Source organism: Armigeres subalbatus, chromosome 3, assembly GCF_024139115.2.
Source record: "Armigeres subalbatus isolate Guangzhou_Male chromosome 3, GZ_Asu_2, whole genome shotgun sequence".
In the NCBI taxonomy this organism is placed as follows: domain Eukaryota; kingdom Metazoa; phylum Arthropoda; class Insecta; order Diptera; family Culicidae; genus Armigeres; species Armigeres subalbatus.
The window spans coordinates 94,438,227-94,456,889 of record NC_085141.1 but is presented as its reverse complement, the minus strand read 5'-3'; the positions used below and the strand labels follow the sequence as shown (position 1 = coordinate 94,456,889).

General features: G+C 37.7%; 1 protein-coding gene across 4 annotated transcripts in view; it reads left to right on the top strand.

Moving 5' to 3' along the window:
* Positions 1–786: 786 nt before the first annotated feature.
* The window catches only part of LOC134227016 (histone H3.v1-like), a 110,562-nt gene continuing 92,685 nt past the window's right edge, over positions 787–18,663 (top strand). For 2 of the 4 annotated variants that reach the window (XM_062708199.1, XM_062708202.1), the window contains exons 1-2: positions 787–912; positions 1,161–1,387. In XM_062708199.1, coding sequence (XP_062564183.1) covers positions 1,339–1,387 — 49 coding nt within the window. In that variant the 5' untranslated portion in view covers positions 787–912; positions 1,161–1,338. The other 2 variants (XM_062708200.1, XM_062708201.1) reach the window with 2 other exon arrangements.

Below are 18,663 nucleotides of genomic sequence, written 5' to 3'. Positions count from 1 at the left end.
TGACATCGTTGTGCTCAAATGGTCAATTCATTTCAGTATTACATCACACCCTGCGTTACAATCTTTTTGGTTCGAGCAATATTCTGTACTTCAATAAAGCCAATCTAATGCTCGTCCTCATGCATGCATCAGCCCGGCGAAGACGGTGGCGTCCAGCGCGGTAGTCGTCATCGTTTAAACTTCATACGTTCATGTAGGTATGTACATACGCTTAAAGCAAGCGCATAAGGATAAATCTCATGGGCTTTTACCCCGGCTGGTAAGTACCCGATCGACTGGATAAACGGCCCAGGAAAGCAGCCAGCGACACACAACCCGTGTGGATGAGTACTCTATCGGCCGCGATCATCTCCCAGCGTCGCCGGTTCGTCGCTCGTCCGTGGAATCGCTTCACGCGAAAGTACGATAGAATCGAACGATTCAACACCACCGCTCTGGATGGTGAACTTCTTCGTGGGACAAAGAAGAAGCCACCAGCATGGCGCGAAAGAAAGCTCGGCGATCGCGCCCCGTTTGAGGTTGCGGGAATAGGTGCGTGGTGGTGGTGCTTGGAACTGGCTCTTGCATGCGGTGTTTGGAAAGAAAGAAGATCTCCGGTGCAAGATTATGCTCGGTGGAATGTGCGGCAGGCGAACGGACTGAGGAAGCTCGTCGCCGATCGTATGGTACTTGGCCTGCCTGCGGGCACCTGTGGATATCGCTGTGTGAGTGTGTGCATTCCTTGTTGGCAAGGTGGAAGCGAGACGGCCGATCACATGGCACACGGTGGACGGTTCCCGTAGGATCGTTTCGCACGGCCTGCCCGGGTCCATCGGGAGGAAGAGCTGATCGTCACTGGCGGCCCGGGTCGTCGATCAGTTGTGCAAGATCGCTCGAAGAAATATGTTGGATTTGGTTTAGCTGCTGCAGCTGGTATTCGTTTTTTTTTGTTTTTCTGTGAATAGTGGGTTCAATAGTCTTATTTGTTGTTGCATGTTTGAAGAAATTATAGCAACGTTGGTTGCCAATTAGTGGATTTTAGTTTCAGTGATTGAGAGAATTTTTCGATGATTTTAAGAAAAGCTCCCAAAGTGTCTTCTGATTGTAGAAAGGTACTTGGTTGAACTTTTTTCAAATCATTCGCTAACTGTTTTTTAATTGGTGTGAATTTTAAACGCAAGGATTCGAAAGTGCGGATTGCTTTGGATATTCGATCCTGACCGAGGAATAAAAGTGTCAATTCAGTGTCACGGGGAGGAATCGCCAAGCATCGGAGTAGCAGCAAAAAAAAAGTGATTCCAGTCTGTAGGAAGAGATATTTAAATCAACAGACATCGAAGAAAAGCGACGAAACTCGACATGAAGGCGATAATTTTATGTGTCTCGTTTATGCTGGCGTGCGCTGCAGGTATGTGTCGTACCCTTCCTCAATCGAATGTACAGGAGAGATGTAACAATTATGGATGAAGCACCAACGTATAAATGGATAACATATCAATAGATGAAACAACCGTAGCTGAAGGTTGATATTATTTGGGAACGGTTACACTGAAATGTTGAAAAAAGTGTTACGCTTTGTAAGATATTTGAATATATGTGAAGAAAATTCATTTGTTATCCGAAAAAATGTCATTTGCACAAATATCCGACACATCTCAACTGATACGCTTACCCTAGATTCGTACTTTGTTCGTTTGGTGTTTAAACACCATCTTGAAGTGAATTGGATCCTGAGTAAATATTTAAATTGTTTTTCTTTGCACCGAGTGGGATAAGTGTGGCGGCAAAGGTGTCCCTTTTCCAACGACGACGGCATGGCGACGACGACACCCACGACGACGATATGTTTGTGGTCTTTGGGTGCTCGTTTCACGCTAGTCTGATTGGAAGGTGTTATTGCTTATGGCGTCCTGACATGTATCGTTAGTCCGGATGTTGTTTACATAGGGAATTAGAACATCTCAATGCACGAACGGATGATATCTCCGGTGGTACTCGACCCTAGGGAGTAAAAGCACAATTCATTTGAATTTGAAACATGTCAATCCTAGATTTGAAATTGAAATTTTTATGAAACAGGATACTAAAGAAGTGTATCCTAATAAACATTGAAATGAAGAATTTGTGATTCCGTGAAATCAATATATTTTCTGCCAGGTTCTTACTGATTCGTAGACATCATATTCTGGCTCTTATGCGAGAATGAGAATATTTTGATACATTCTATAGTTAAAAAAAAATTATATAATCTTCTATCTTCTATCTATATATATAAAAATCAATCTATGTATGTATGTTCGCTAACTACTTCTGAACCACTTGGCCGAATTCAACCAAATTTGGTACACACGTTCTCTATCCTCAGGGGAAGTTAACAAAGGGGGTGGGAGGGTCATTTAGGAAAGGGGGAGGGGTTTTGTTTAGAAAACGAACAATTATGTGTAACTTTCATCTCCCAGGACCGATTTCAACCAAATTTTGTACACATATTCACTATAAGGAAACAATCATATGAGAGATTTTGGGAAAGGGGGAGGGGTCTGGAGGGAGGGGTATTGTTCAGAAAACGGGTAATTTAGAGTAAATTCTGAACCCCTGCACCGATTTCAACCAAATTTGATACACACATTCTCTACCCTAAAGAAAAGATAACAAATGGGGGTGGGGCGGTCATTGTAAAAAGAGGGAGGTTTGGGGGGAGGGTTGTCTTTATAAAACGAGCAATTCAGTGTTACTCCCAACTCCCAGTACCCATATCAACCAAATATTGTAAACATATTCACTAAGAGGAGTCGATCACATGGAAGTGTAATTTGGGAAAGAGGGAGGGTCTGGGGGGGAGGTATTGTTCAGAAAACAGACAATTCAGTGTTTCTTTTGAACCCCTGGACCGCTTTCATCCAAATTTGGTACACACATTCTCTATCCTAAGGAGAAAATAACAAGGGGGTGGGATGATCATTGGGAAAAGGGAGGGTAAGGGGAAGGGTTGTCTTTAGAAAAAGAGCAATTCAGTGTAACACCCAACTCCCAGGACCAATTTCAGCCAAATTTGGTACACATTTTCTATTCTAAGGAGAAGATAACAAAGAAGGTGGGAGGTCATTTTGGAAAAGGGAAAGTTATGGGGGAAGGGTTGTCTTTAAAAATGAGCAATTCAGTGTAACTCCCAGGATAAATTCCAACCAGATTTGGTACACTTATTCTCTATTTTTGGAAGATGTTTATTGAAAAGGTAGGGCCAAACAAAGATATAAAAATATATTGATACAAAGGTTCAATTCTATGAGCGGTAGATCTACCTCTGTGGGTTTCGTGCTACAGCATTGGACATTTTAATTCTATAATTTACTTTTCAGTCCCTAGCAAAGCCGGATACATATAGCTATTAGCTATCTATATATCTCGGATACTTATTCAACGTATGTGACGTATGTGATTTTGTAAACAAAAATTTAAACGTTGATTTCTGCAATCTGATAGCACTCCCACGCAAACTATCGCCACATACAGGTAGGGGGAGGTTTCGGCTACATGTTCGTTGTATTGGTTTGCGTGGGAGTGTCATCATATTTGACAAATCGACGTATGCATCTTTGTTTACAAAATCACATACGTCGTTTTGAATAAGTTGCCGAGATATATAAAACTCAATGTTTGTATGTTTGTGTGTGTGCTCCAGCCTAACTTCTGAACCCATTATTGTATTGTTTAGTTATCGATCAATTCAACCATTTATCGAAATCATGGTTTGCCCAACGTAAAAAGCAATGATTAATGTGTTTCCTTCTGGATGGTGAATGTGATCCCTTCTTTAAAATAGACGTTTGCTCGGAATAAGGCATCGGTGGATGTTTGTCCTTCTTTAGAAATAGACGTTTGCCCGGAATATGGCGATTATGGGTTCGCTCCCTTTTCCAAAATCAGTCAATGTTTTCAAATGAAATCTGCCTTCTTTTGATCAAATGATGAAGTATCGATAAGATAACGCAATTATCCTGTTGACCAATTGGTTTATTCATTTTCCGATTGTGAAAAAAAAACTGCGAATCAAACTGGCAATTCCGAGCAAGGCCGGGTACATAAAGCTAGTATATTTATATAAAAACTATCATTAACTTTATATTTACTTACGATTGTGGCGTGTTATAACTTTTCGCTTACCTTGATATTCGAACACAGTCAAAAGTGAGCAACTGAAGGAGTAGTATCGATTTAAAAATATAAGATGATGAAGCTCTGCAACATACTAAAAACAATATCTTTTTGATGAAATGGATTTACTAGCATTAGCACATTTTCCTACATACCTTTTGTATACACCCGATTCCGTTTTTACACGGATTTTTTTTACACGGCCGTGTAAAAAAAATCCCATACAAAAATTTTGCAAAGTTGCTCCATTTTGCATGATTTGTCGAGAAATCATGAAACTTTTTTTACACGGATTTTCAAATTTTGAACTGAAAACTTTTTTTACACGGAACGCATCCCCCGTGTAAAAAAAGAATCGGGATCGGATTCTCATAGTTAACAGCGTTTGAAGCAGAAATGCTAGATTAATTTTTATACGACTGTCAGTTTTGTCACTTCACTGGTATCGAGATTAGCAGAAATGTTTAATAATTTTGACTGCCTACACTAGATGTTTCTTCTTCTTCTTATCGGCATAACATTCCCCCTGGGACATTGCCTCCTCGCAGCTTAGTGTTTTCTAAGCACTTCCACAGTTATTTACTGCGAGGTTTCTAAGCAAGTTACCATTTTTGCATTCGTATATCATGAGGCTAACATGATGATACTTTTATGCTCAGGGTAGCCGAAACAATTTCCAAACCGAAAATTACCGAACCCAGCCACCCTCAGCATGAGTCTGCACTATGGGGGATCCCCATACAAGCGAGCGGTCAAAAATAAAATTGGACTTTTAAAGTGATTTTCCACTTAGTTTTAGCTGTGTATGGTCGAAATAGCATGAATATACAATTTCCACCCCCCCCCCCCTTTGGGGATCGTCTATGAATTACGTAATTATTTTTTTCATAGGTTCGATTAACGTGACAAAGCAAACCTATTTGGGAAGTTGAAATTTCGTGCGTTTTCTTAAGGAGAAGGAAGGGGGCTGTACAAAAACTAAGTTCAGCAATTTATGGACATTATGGCGGCGATCATGTTAAATGACATTAATTTCATGACATTCCGTGATATTTTTTGTTCTCACTCTCATGCCTCACAATTTGTATTTAGAACAATTTGTTTGACAAAGTACTAGGATCTGAAGGATCATAAAGCATTAAATGTTAATCAAATAATCAGAATTGAAAATAACTTTTGAAAAAGGGTATTAGCAAATTAGAAATCGCAATCCCATGACATTTTTACGTGTACAAGTTATTCAAAAAATGAGATTAATATATTCTAATAAATTTTGGACATTCATTGTGGAATGTAAGAATGCTCCATTCTTCCGAAAAGCAAAATTCTTTTAATTTAAATAACAACACTATTTGAATTACTTTTGATTTGTTTTCATGATTTCTACAAGTTATATACAGCATCATTCTTTTTCTGTGTCAAGGTTTAGGTCTTCAATGATATTTTCTTCAATTCCATCAACGATGGAAGATGAGATAAATTCATCTAAAGTATTAGAAGATAAAGAACTTTTGAAAATCTTCAAATATTACAAAATTACGCATGGCATAAGAATAACTAAGTGAAAAATTTTTTCCAACGTCTCCTCGTTATCCAAATCGAGCTTAAAATGGATCTGATTCATGTAAGGCACGAAGGAAAATGTCAACATTTGCCTCTCTTGATCATTTTCTTGCATTATGAGTTCTAAATTTCTTCAACTGTTTATATTGACTTTCCGCTGGTTGTTCAGCCAGTGAACCTCAAAGTGTAGATGAGTGAATAAATATTTCCCTACCATTAGCCAGACATTCATGAACACTAGCAGGAATTTCCATACGCTCCGTTCTAACTAAGATATTGTTCGTCTTTACTTTTGCAATAAACATGTCGGGAATTATTGATTCCAGGAGATTTATAAATATTTACATATTATGAAATCTCATATTTAGTTCTCCATCAGTAGCTAATGAATAGCTCAGAAAATTAGGTTTAGAGAATGACTCAAACCACTCAAGCCCCAAACGCATTTCAGCGGAATGGCGACGGAAACGGTAAAATTTGACAGGAAATATATGAGCGAACTGTTAAATCCTTCCGTTACCGTTGTGCTGCATTGCATTGGGGTTTTATTCATTACTCCTTTGAAAAGTTAATTAAATGAGCTCAAATGGTTATAAATAAAGTCGAAGTTATTACCAATAAATGTATTTTGACCATACCCTTTGAGCGCATAGTTCAGTCTGACCCATTTTCAATAGGAAACGATGGGACTAGATTTCCCGTCGAATGAAACTTGTTGCGAGAAAATCGGACACAAATAAGTGTCTAAATGGCGATTGCGTTCTTTGCGCACATACATTCAGCCGCGCCTCCACACACATACAGACCTCACCTCAATTCTTCGCGCTGAGTTAGTTGATATATACCACTAGGGGTCTCCGGGCCTTCTATCAAACATTCGTTTTGGAATGAGCATTAACCTTGGAGTACGAGAGAGGCAAAACACGGTAAAAAACAAATGAAAAAAAAATCAGAGTGACTTAACTCTGTTAATTGCAAATACTGGCAAGAAATTCTTTCAGGACATTTTATTCGAAGCTTTGTCCTTGATGTGTATCATAAAGAACCCAGGGATTCCTGAGGAAAAAAAGTTCTTCACTATCAAAGTTGAAAATAGCGTCGTTTTTGGAAAAAAATATTGCTTCCGCATTTTTTCAATTTTTTTCACAGTGTAACCATTAGTTTTTGCACACCATTTAAAAAGCTTATACAATAACCTTTGTAATGATGTATTAACATTGAAGAAAAACATTTAAAAATATTTCAATAAATAGTTGAAAATAAAATATTTTTTCAGAAAATTTGCTAACTTTTTTACCCATTTCTGACTTTGCCACCTTATATCTTTGGAACTAGTGCACCTAGAGACTTCAAATTCAGAATTTCTCTTAATTAGAGTATTGACAATGGAGAGAAAATATTTTAAAATAATTCGGAAGACATGACATTTTCGATTAATGACCGCCCGAAATCCTATAGTGGTCTGTGCTTACGGAATGTTGCCTGTATTTGGTTATTGCTTATTACCAGGGCTGTCATATTTACAGATTTATCTGTATTTTTCAGCTTTTTAAGTGTCAATACAAACTTGATACAGATTACAGATTTTTCAAATTGAATACTTAATATTATTATTTTTATTAGTGAGGTTTTCGGCTCTGGGCCGGTTCACCTCGTAAAATTGAATACTGATTTGTACATATGTTTTGTTATTTTAAATGTTATCGTTCTTATAAAAATTACATAGGAGATTTAATTAAACATTTTAAATATCTAAATTAAATCTTCAAGTCTAAGCTGTGGAGCTTATTTTGGGAATAGACGAATGGACGAATCCAAGTAAAAATAAGTAGAAGACACATGACGGTGTTAACTTTGATAGATTCAACAGCACAGCATAGGATAATCATTTTTGAAAAATTAACAAAAAAAAATAGATAAGCTTCCCAATATGTACTTCAGAACTTTTTCCGTATAGCACATCACTCAGATTTAATTTACAATTTGTCTCGAATTTATTATAAGCATTTTAAAATTATCTTCTAATGCTGTGCTGTACACAGAAAATAATAATGAAAAGTAAACAACGCATAAAATTTGTCATGCGGAGATTTACACTATTCTTCGCTGAAATGGTCCTCTTCCTAACAAGATTGCGTACAACTTGCATGTAATATAGATAGTTCACGTCAAATATTGTATACATTTAGGCCATAGTCCGTGTTGAATTACGCTAATAATGATGTTCCATTTATGTGCATGATTGTTAGCGTAAATTTCAGTGGATTTTTTTATCTGTGTAGGATCTGTCAAAGTACCGTCGTGTGACTTCTTCTTATTTTTACTTGGATTTGTCTATAGGAAAGCAGGGTTTCCTGGAAAACTATCACTCTTGCCTGCGATGGTTCACCACATGTATTTGACTGACGGCGAATTACCACGATTGCTTTGATTAATATTATAGTGGCTCTCCGTTGTGGCGCATATAAATTCAACTTCGATGCTTTCAAATCTATAGACGAATCCAAGTAAAAATAAGAAGACACACGACGCTGTTAACTTTGATAGATCCTACAGCGCAGCATTGGAAGATCATTTTAAAATGCTTATAATAAATTCTAGACAAATTGTAATTAAAATCTGATTGATGTACGATACGGAAAAAGTTCTGAACATTTTTTAATTTCGAGAAGGTTTGAATTTTTTTTTCTCCTAAAAATGTTGTCTCTGGGGGGGGGGGGGGTTATGTCCAAAACCACCCCCGTGGCTACGCCACTGTCTAGTGTAACTATTGCTTCATCTAAAGTGAACATTTGTTAAGCTTAATAATCTAATTGATAGTAGTACGGTAAGAGTGATTAATTGAAACTGAATTATGAGAGAACTCTAAATTAATACTAAACATATTCGCACAAGCTGAACTGAGACGATGCTCTACGGTCTCAGCATGCTTACTTTTGTACTCTAACACGTGGCGTTAAAATATGCGTCACTCTTGACGAGTCACTTTTCTTACGAGCCTACCTTGTTGTCTGTATACCGTGATGCTTTTGATATGTCATATGACAGTCAAACAGTTTTTTTCGTCGTAGCAGTTCGACAGCTTTTCCATGAGTTCACATGAGATATTGAAAAAAAAAAACGCAATAAACGTAAAGTAAAAATGGAAAAATGACACTTCTAGAGTGACGCTTAGACGTTCGACGTTAGAGTACAAAAGTAAGCATGCTGAGACCGTAGAGCATCGTCTCAGTAGAGCTTGTGCGAAGATAGAAGTGACGACACATGTTTACGATCAAACTGAATGTTTACATACATGCTGAGCCTGCCTTGTTTTTTGTATGCCGTGAAAAGCATGCTATGATTGAATCAAAACTAATAAAGAGATCATAGTAAACTTGATTACTTGTATATTGCTACATATTAACTGCTGGGTGTGATATTATTTTATAACTGGCTCCATCCATATACTCCGATAAAATCCTGTAATTCAGGTAACCGGAAAGTAAAGCTATGTTACCTAGAAAATATTCCCATTTATTTGCTTTTGAATTGTTTTTAATTCAAATTAAAATATTGGTGCAATCTTGATGAAATTATAACATGTAAAAAAAGTACCGAATTTGTACACTTTTTGACTATTACTAAAACTGCAATATCTCAGCCCCAGAACAACATTTCTTGGATATTTTTTATGAAAATACTCCTTATAAATAGCTCCGTGTAGTATGTCAGTATGTCATCCGAACGAGAAAAAATATTTTTTGTTTTAGGATGAAATAACTTCGAAAATCTTTCAAAAAAAGTGTATTTTTCATTGAATCGCTAATCGCTAACAATCGCTTGGCATTCTGCTTCGTTCGTCAATTTATTAGAGTTTTTAGAAGTAAACATAACGTATAAATTATGAAACTTGTGTCTGTTTGAACGATATTGTTCATTTCTCTAGATTTTAAACAAATTCACCTGAAAAGTGCCTTTCGTGCTCAAAAATTAGAAAAAAGTATTGATTTTATTACCGCAATTGTGTGATAAAATGGAAAAGATTTGCGAGAAGTGCTCTTTCGTCATCAAAATGGATCACGAATTGTTCACAGTGTGCGAAGGGAGATGCGCCAAAACGTTTCATGCCAGTTGTGTTGGTGTGAATGAAGCTCAAATATGTGCCTTGTCAGCCAATATTGTATGGATCTGCGATGCGTGCATGTGTCTTTTTTGCAAAATGCGAGATCGTACAAATGTTGATGCCACCACTAGCACCGATCCATCTACATCCCGCACTATGAAGGAAGAAATTGAAGACCTGAAAAAAACGGTAGCTGATATTGTCCATACACTTGGAGAAGTAGTTCGGAAACCCGATTGGATCACCCCACACCGTCACTCAACACCTGTTTCCTCACCAACTCATCAAGAACTGAGGAATGAGAATGATTACTGCTCATCAGTGCAAACGGAAGAAAGTGAACAGTTTACGTTATGTTTGACAAATATCGACAAGAGTGTGACTGAGAACGATATAAGAACAATGGTGTCACGATCTCTATGTGCGCCGCTATCAATCTGCAAAAATGTTGTAAAACTAGTGCCGAAATGGAAAGACATTAATACTTTGGACTACGTGTCATTCAAGATAGTGTTAAGTACCGATTTAAAAACTTTAGCGCTGACACGAAGTACTTGGCCAGAAAGAGTGAAGTTTCGAGAATTTATAATCCATTTCAACGCAACATGGAAGCCTAATTAATGAACATGAAAAAACAAATTGGAGCAACTTTGATGAAATTTTGTTTTATGTAGTTCCGTATAACAGTTAAGAATGTGTGATGTATTTTGTGAATCTCTACTATTTAATGTAATTATGTTAATTCTAGTTTTAATGTATAGTGTACCGGTGATTGTATTATAGTTTTAATAGTTCAATAAGACCAAATTGGTCAGTTGAATGTAATAATAAATAAAGAAATAAAGAAATATTCAAAAAGATTTTTTAGAAAGTCGGTTTGTTCTACAAAAAATATCCAGACAGGTATATCTTTCATTTCAGGGTTGAGCACCATGATTTTTCGAACATCGATTTTTTTTTGGGACACCCTAGTGGAGTAAAATTCGAAAACGATTGTTTTGTCACTGTCAAGTAGTTATTTATGTTGACCGGAACACTAAAGAATTAATCATATTTCATTACTATTTGTTCTGTGATACTTTATTTCACTTTTCCCGAGAGTGTATTAAAAGCTGGTAAACTTTATTTCACGTGAAACATTCAATATGTAAATCACTTGCATCTTTTGACCATTAAATGCATTTTTCCGTATTTTTACAACACATGTTCCTTAAGATGCGAATCTCTTTGATGCTTTTTCCATGGGATGGGATTTTCGTAACACAGCTGTAAATATATGTTCAAAGCCGAGATTACCACAGATAATTGAGTCATTGGCTATCGAGTTTAAGGAAATTTCAAAACCAATATAGGATTGAGTAAAGTGACCAGTTATTTCTTGGATCAATCCGAGACACTTTATGCATTATTTATTTTGAAAGCTGTATTTATTGATCAACATTGTTATGAGTAGTTATTTTATTATTAATAATAATTTATTCAAAATTGAACCAAATCGTTTCAAAAAAGTTTTGCGTGCCATCAAGCTTCAACACCCAGTATGACGCCAACTACTCCATTTCTTAGAAACAATTACTTTGAAATTTCTTAATATTTTTAAAAGAAATGTTTTGAAATATTGATCTCGTGCAGTGCGGTTTGCGGCGCCGGTGGTCTGAGCGTATGTTATTTTATTTATTTATTCAGACTAAGGCCGAAGTGGCCTGTGCGGTATATAAGAGTCTTCTCCATTCGGCTCGGTCCATGGCTACACGTCGCCAACCACGCAGTCTACGGAGGGTCCGCAAGTCATCTTCCACCTGATCGATCCACCTTGCCCGCTGCGCACCTCGCCTTCTTGTACCCGTCGGAACCATTTTCACCGGGTTATTGTCCGACATTCTGGCTACGTGCCCGGCCCACCGCAGTCGTCCGATTTTCGCGGTGTGAACGATGGATGGTTCTCCCAGCAGCTGATGCAACTCGTGGTTTTTTAGTGATGAACTTTGTATCATCTTAAACATCACTTTAATAAAGATTAAAAAAAAAAAAAAAAACTCGTGGTTCATTCGCCTCATCCACGTACCGTCCGCCATCTGCACCCCACCATAGATGGTACGCAGCACCATCTCGTGTCCGTAGCGGACTACCGGTCTAATGAGCGTTTTGTAGATAGTCAGTTTGGTACGGCGGCGAACTCTATTCGATCGGAGTGTCTTGCGGAGTCCAAAGTATGTACGATTTCCAGCCACTATACGCCTCCGAATTTCTCTGCTGGTATCATTTTCGGCAGTCACCAGTGAGCCCAAGTACACAAATTCTTCTACCACCTCGATTTCGTCACCACCGATGCCAACTCGCGGTGGGTGGCTCACATTATCTTCTCTTGAACCTCTTCCTATCATGTACTTCGTCTTCGACGTGTTGATGACTAGTCCGATTCGCTTGGCTTTCCTCTTCAGTCTGATGTAGGCTTCCTCCATCTTCTCAAAGTTACGTGCCATAATATCTATGTCGTCGGCGAAGCCAAATAGCTGGACGGACTTATTGAAAATTGTACCACTCGTGTTAATCCCTGCTCTTCGTATTACCCCTTCCAAAGCGGTGTTGAATAGCAGACACGAAAGACCATCACCTTGCCGTAACCCTCTGCGGGTTTTGAAGGGACTTGAGAATGCCCCTGAAACTCGAACTACGCCCATCACCCGATCCATCGTCGCTTTGATCAACCGTGTCAGTTTATCCGGAAATCCGTGTTCGTGCATTAGCTGCCATAGCTGGTCCCGATCGATTGTATCATATGCGGCTTTGAAGTCGATGAATAGATGATGTGTGGGCACGTTGTATTCGCGGCACTTCTGCAGTACTTGGCGAATGGCGAACACCTGGTCCGTGGTGGAGTGTTCGCCCATAAAATCCGCTGGTACTGCCCCACGAACTCCCTTGCAATTGGTGCTAGTCGACGGCATAAAATTTGGGAGAGTACCTTGTAGGCGGCGTTCAGCAATGTGATTGCGCGGTAGTTGTGTATAGCGTATGTATCAAGTGCTTCAAACGTTTTCCTGATTTGATTTTACAGATTTTTTAGATCTTTGCAGGTCTATGGATGCTTCAAAAATTTCACGTTTCCTGATATCCCGATTTTCAGAAGTGAAGTGACTCATAGCGTTCCAACTCAGGTCATAGTCATAGACCTAAGCTTTTCAGAATATTTTTACATATTTTTAATTCCGTACATCAAACTAATTTTCAATATTCCCACATTCTCCAGACCCTTAAGGTTATTCAAATGCTATTCCTAGGATTTTCTAGAGACTCCATAGTCTCTCGAATTCACTGTCTGGGACTTCCCCGCATAATACGAGACGTATGGTCACTTTAGGATTAAGCATAGGCCACATTCACGATCATCAATTTTAAGTGAATGATAAGAAATCTATAAAATAAAGCTTAGTTATGAATTTTACTAATAATATACCGCAATTAGCACAAAAAACAGTTGATCAGCAAAAAATGAATACTTGGTATTTTTTATTAGAATTAAATACTAAAACAAAGAAGATTATTTAGAAGAAAATACCGATATTTTATTAAGGTTTGTTGAATTTAAATCGGGTACTCGATTGATTCAAGTACTTCAATTCGATACTTACTTGGTATCGGATATCAAAGTATCGATTCCAAAAGTACTTGGTATCGAATCAAAAGTATCGAGTATTTACTCGTATTTACTAGTATCGATGCATCCCTAGTTATTAGATAATAGATACTGTTATCGGATATTAGAATTTGTTGTCAAAAAGTTATTCAACTTTACTCGGGTTACTCTGGCAATTCCTCGATCAGCGGCAAATTATTTAAGAGAGTTAGCAATTCTACCCTCCTAACCTTCATAATTCAATTGGATGCTCTGGATATCATTAATAATTTATATACTATATAAATGTCGCCAATGTTCAATTCAACCATTTCAATCATCATCAGTCTTCAATCTATAAAAACTTACCTTTTAATTTTCAATCGTTAATTGTCAAGCTATTGACATCCTATTGTTTAGCCCATCGCCCGATGGTAGCCAGGATGTCCCGGGCTATAATATTTTTTCATACTGCGTTTCAATGATGACAGCGGGCTATGTCTATTGCTGATGATGACACTGCGCTTGTCACCGGCTCGTTAATTGTACACGAAAAAAAATGTGGTAGAATCAACCTGATTCTGCTTCAAATCAACAATATTTTTGCATTGATTTATGAATAACAATATTTTTGATTAATACAACCATAAATAGGGTTTAATCAACTATACGCGATGGTTTACTCAACTATCGGATATATCTGTTTTAATCATGCTCTTCAGCTGTCGCTGTCAAATATTACATCAGGAAATAACAATATTTATAGTTGTTTTTACTTTCGAAAATGCTACGAAACTATTTTATCGACACTACGATGACATCGACAAAATAGAACAGAAGCAGAATCGAATTAGTTACAAGGGGAGTAAGAGTCATCCACCCCACGAAATAGTTGTTTTAATCTTACAAAATTCTTCTGCGTGTACGTTACAATGGATCAAATGGGTGTAAGAATGGGTCACTATTTCAACTACTCGAAGGGTAGGGAAGGGTCGTTTCGCCAAAACCCATTCGGCCGAATGCCACTATGCCGAAAGGGTATTTTGCCCGAAAGAGTCATTTGGCCGAAAAGGTCGTTTGGCCGAAAGGGTCATTAGGCCGAAAGGGTCATTAGGCCGAAAGGGTCATTTGGCCGAAAGGGTCATTAGGCCGGAAGGGTCATTTGGCCGAAAGGGTCATAAGGATTACTTTTCACAGTAAAGTTAAAAAAAATGAAGAATGAGAAGTGAGACGTCTCTTTTCTCATTCCTAATTTCTCACTTTTCAAATGACCATTTCGGTCAAACAACCCTTTCGGCCAAATGACCCTTTCGACCATATACCATATACCCTTTCGATAATATCCAGAGCATAGCCTTTCGGCCAAACGACCCTTTCGGCCAGACAACCCTTTCGGCCTAGTGGTAATCGACCCTTCCCCGATTGAATGTATGTGAGGTCAAGAAAACCTAATTATAAGAGACCTTTTTGATCGGTTTTGCTATCCAACATACAGAATGATAGTAAGAGCGATGACCCATTCTCACCCCCGATGATGGTAATAATCATTTCTTGTCAAACTACCGAACAAGTCACTTTATCTTGTAAGTCCGTGTCAATTAACATCATCGATAATAAATCCGTTTCCGCAGCATCACTCACTCCATGCAGTATAATAAGCAACACTAAAACAATCGAAAACCAAATTATGTAGATTCGAAGAACCATTTGCAATTCACCAATTGAACATCAAGCCATATTCTTATTCTTTCTCCAAATCTAACCGAAAAATCATCCACTTCCACTCTAATTCGTATGCATCCATAACCCGTATCGGCCTGAGAGAAGAAAACAAAATCAATTTGCTGCCATATTGTCATTGTATGTCCTATTGGCCTTTATCACTATTCTGCTCGTACGGATACCAGAATTCAGAATAAATATTGGGACTTGTGATGTGGTCCTCAATACCGAAGTTATTCACTTGGTCATAGGTATGCAGAAAATTTTCCAAAATTTCCTTTTTTTTTGGGATAGTCCAACAAAATGGTACTTTTTCGGAAGCTCACCCAGGAGCCTCGGAACTACCCATAGGATGGTCAATATCCCCAAAATCAAATCCGGATGTCATAATCCCACTTGTCTTTTTTTCTTGTTGGGTAAACCAATCACTGCGACCATTTGTTAGATCTATTGTAATATATGCCCCATTTTATATAGCTTTGTCAATTAATAAGTCTTCACTTTTATGAACCGATTTCTATATATTTCTTTACTAAGCGAGCGCAAAGCGATGGAAAAGTTTTTCAACCGAATATTCCACTTTGTTGCACATTCTGAATTCACACTTCCTTTTCATCTTAAAGCAATTCTCCTGGAAAGCATGATGTTTAGTCAAGACAGAGCTCTTCCAGCGCTTGCTAAATTTAAAAACAATTATGATATACCGGTTAAATGGCTAAATGCCATGGGATGCTTGGAGCGTAAATAAAATAGAAGTTGGGAGATTTTAAAACATTCTTTAAGATTTTTCCATCTGTGTGTAGTGGCACTACACTGTGTACCACGTAGTACCACTACACTGTGCAACAGTATTTGCTCAGGCCCGTCTCAACTGGACATGGTCAACCGATGACGTAACTTGTCTTTTTTCGTCACATAGAATGCAATTGTGTTTAAATTCACAAAAAAAATGAAGTCTCCTACTTTTTATAGAAGAACCAATTGAAGAGCTATTGTAAATGTTCATTCATGAGTTTTTCTTGAAGTTTTTCAATAACGTAACATTCAATCGATCTCACTATTCTTTTAAATCGAAATAAATTTAAACGGTGCTTGCTTGTAAAATTCAATCAAATTTAATTGAATGTTAATTCATTTGATGCGATGGGCTTTAATTTTACACGTCGTTGAATTTTCAAAATTATTTGCTGTGTAATGTTCTTCCAAAACATACTCATCCGACAATCTTTTCAAAATGTTTTATATTATTAAATCATGAGTGTCTTTACTATGATGAGGTTGTTTTATAGAAATCTAACTTCAACTTCACAGAAGAAGTCATTTTATATTTTCTAACAAAATGTTTGTCTGTTGAAATGAAATTATTTTGCTAGCAAGTGTGAACTTTTCCAAAAGCTGCAAATCTCCAACAGTTGAGCGCGAGATTTTTTAACACTTTAGGAAGATCGAAATTAATTCCCTTCTGGGTTTTTTCCTGAAAGCATGGCAAACATGCTTTCTCCCATCGTCAATCGACCAAGTAAACGGCAAAAAGTCAAGCTCGGTGAACCTTTTAGCGTGCGCCATCGGGGAACCGGCAGAGAAATATTTCCATGACAAGGTTTGGCGGAAGCAAATTTCCCGCTCGAAAGAAACCTTCAGACGATGTTTTTTTTTTTGTAATTGTGGTTGAGGTGCCATCAACACTGCACAGCCAACGTCCCATTATTGCGCGCCGGCATTTCGCACCTACATATTTCATCGTTCTATTGTTGCCCCCTCAACCGTGTGATTACCTTGCGTTTTTTTTCTGTGAGGCTGCGAAATGCTATAAATATCCGATGAATAATAATAAAGCTGCTCTTTACCGAAGACATCGGAATCAGGCTACGCGCTTTATACGCAGCGTGTCACTCGCATTATAGGATTTCTTTTCGTGGAAAAATCAGTTTTAGCTCATCGGTGATTGATTCATGCTGTCATCTGTGGGTGTAAATTGAACAAATTAAACCAGGAGGTGGAACGCATCAAACTTAGCATGAATAAATTAATTAAAAAAAATCCATCTAATCTAGAATTTGCTTTAAAGGTAATCGGGCAATCGTCCTCAAATAATCAAAAGAATCGATTAAGCAAACAAACATTTTTGACGAGAAAGGTTAATTATGATACCAGGTGCTCGGGTGCTTCGTATCACTCTCCCAGTTAAAATGACCAGCGATTTATTGAAATTTCGGAGAACTAGCTGTCTAAATTAATTATACTCGCTGGCGATTTGAATATCAAATCTAGTTACATCCATAATTCAAATAAATTAAAAAGGTTGGCAGATTTTTTTTATTCGACAAAAAATCTTCGATTATACACGTAATTTTCAGCCCAATTGAACTTTAATTGACCATGTAGAGTACTTACATGGCTCAAACCAAAATCAGGTGTTCCTATCAAATTTACAATTCTGTAATATTAAGATTATATGTGGGACAGCCAGCGAGTTTACTTACGTTTCGCACTGAAAATGATTTTTTCACCCCTGCGCTCAACTCCTTCATCTACTGACGAAGTGTTTGAACCTTGATGTAAGAACATTGGCTTGAACCTTAGCCTACACGGTTAGAAAAAAGTACCTAATATTAGGTACTTTTCACTCAAATCGGAAGTTCAGTGTGGGAACCCAAAATTAAGTAATTTTTTCCTGAAATTAAGTAAAATTCACTTAATATTAAGTAAAATATGCTTAATTTTAAGTAGAAACTATCCAAAAGTTAGGTAAATTTCACTCAACTTTTGTAAAAATGAGATTACTCAACGTTGGGTTCCCACACTTTAATGCCCTTGTTGAGTACCTAAAATTAGGTACTTTTTTCTAACCGTGTACTATTGTTGTTATCGTCATAAATCTTCATATATTGAACCAAAATTATGCCACCATACAACTTGTTATTGCTTGTTACGCCAAAAGGTAAAAGATCCAATAGCTTGAGCTTGAGCTTGATTGACTGCTCGTAGTTGCTACTCCATTATGACCAGATCAGCTGTTCTTGCACAGGGAACCAACAGATGTTTTCTTGGGACTAGCACACATCTTCAATGTACAAGTACTGGTGATCTCATTTGTTAGGTCATACTGGCGCCTGCCACGTCAGAATGCAAGTCAATGTAGGGAGGGGGAGGAAATGATGATGCAATCACTCGCCCACTGCAAACCGAATATACCTCTGCACTTGCCACGAGTTCATGCGGAATTTGTTGGAATTTCTGGGTTAGGTTGGAGAGGCAGAGGTCCGTCTTGGTTTACGAGCTGCCAATGTGATAGATAGAAGAAGGTAACTGATGGAATTTCTAATTGGATGTAGGAAACGAGCTCTATTAGTTCATTTCCAATTCTAGCAGATTACTGTTAGAATACTCAAGTTGAAGGTATAGGAATAGTAATGGAAACGGTATAAAAGTCCATTTCCAGTTCTAGCGATTGCTAGAACATGAGAAATGAAGCGAAAGATACAAAGTAGGAGAATGGAACGGACCTGGGATTGAACCCACG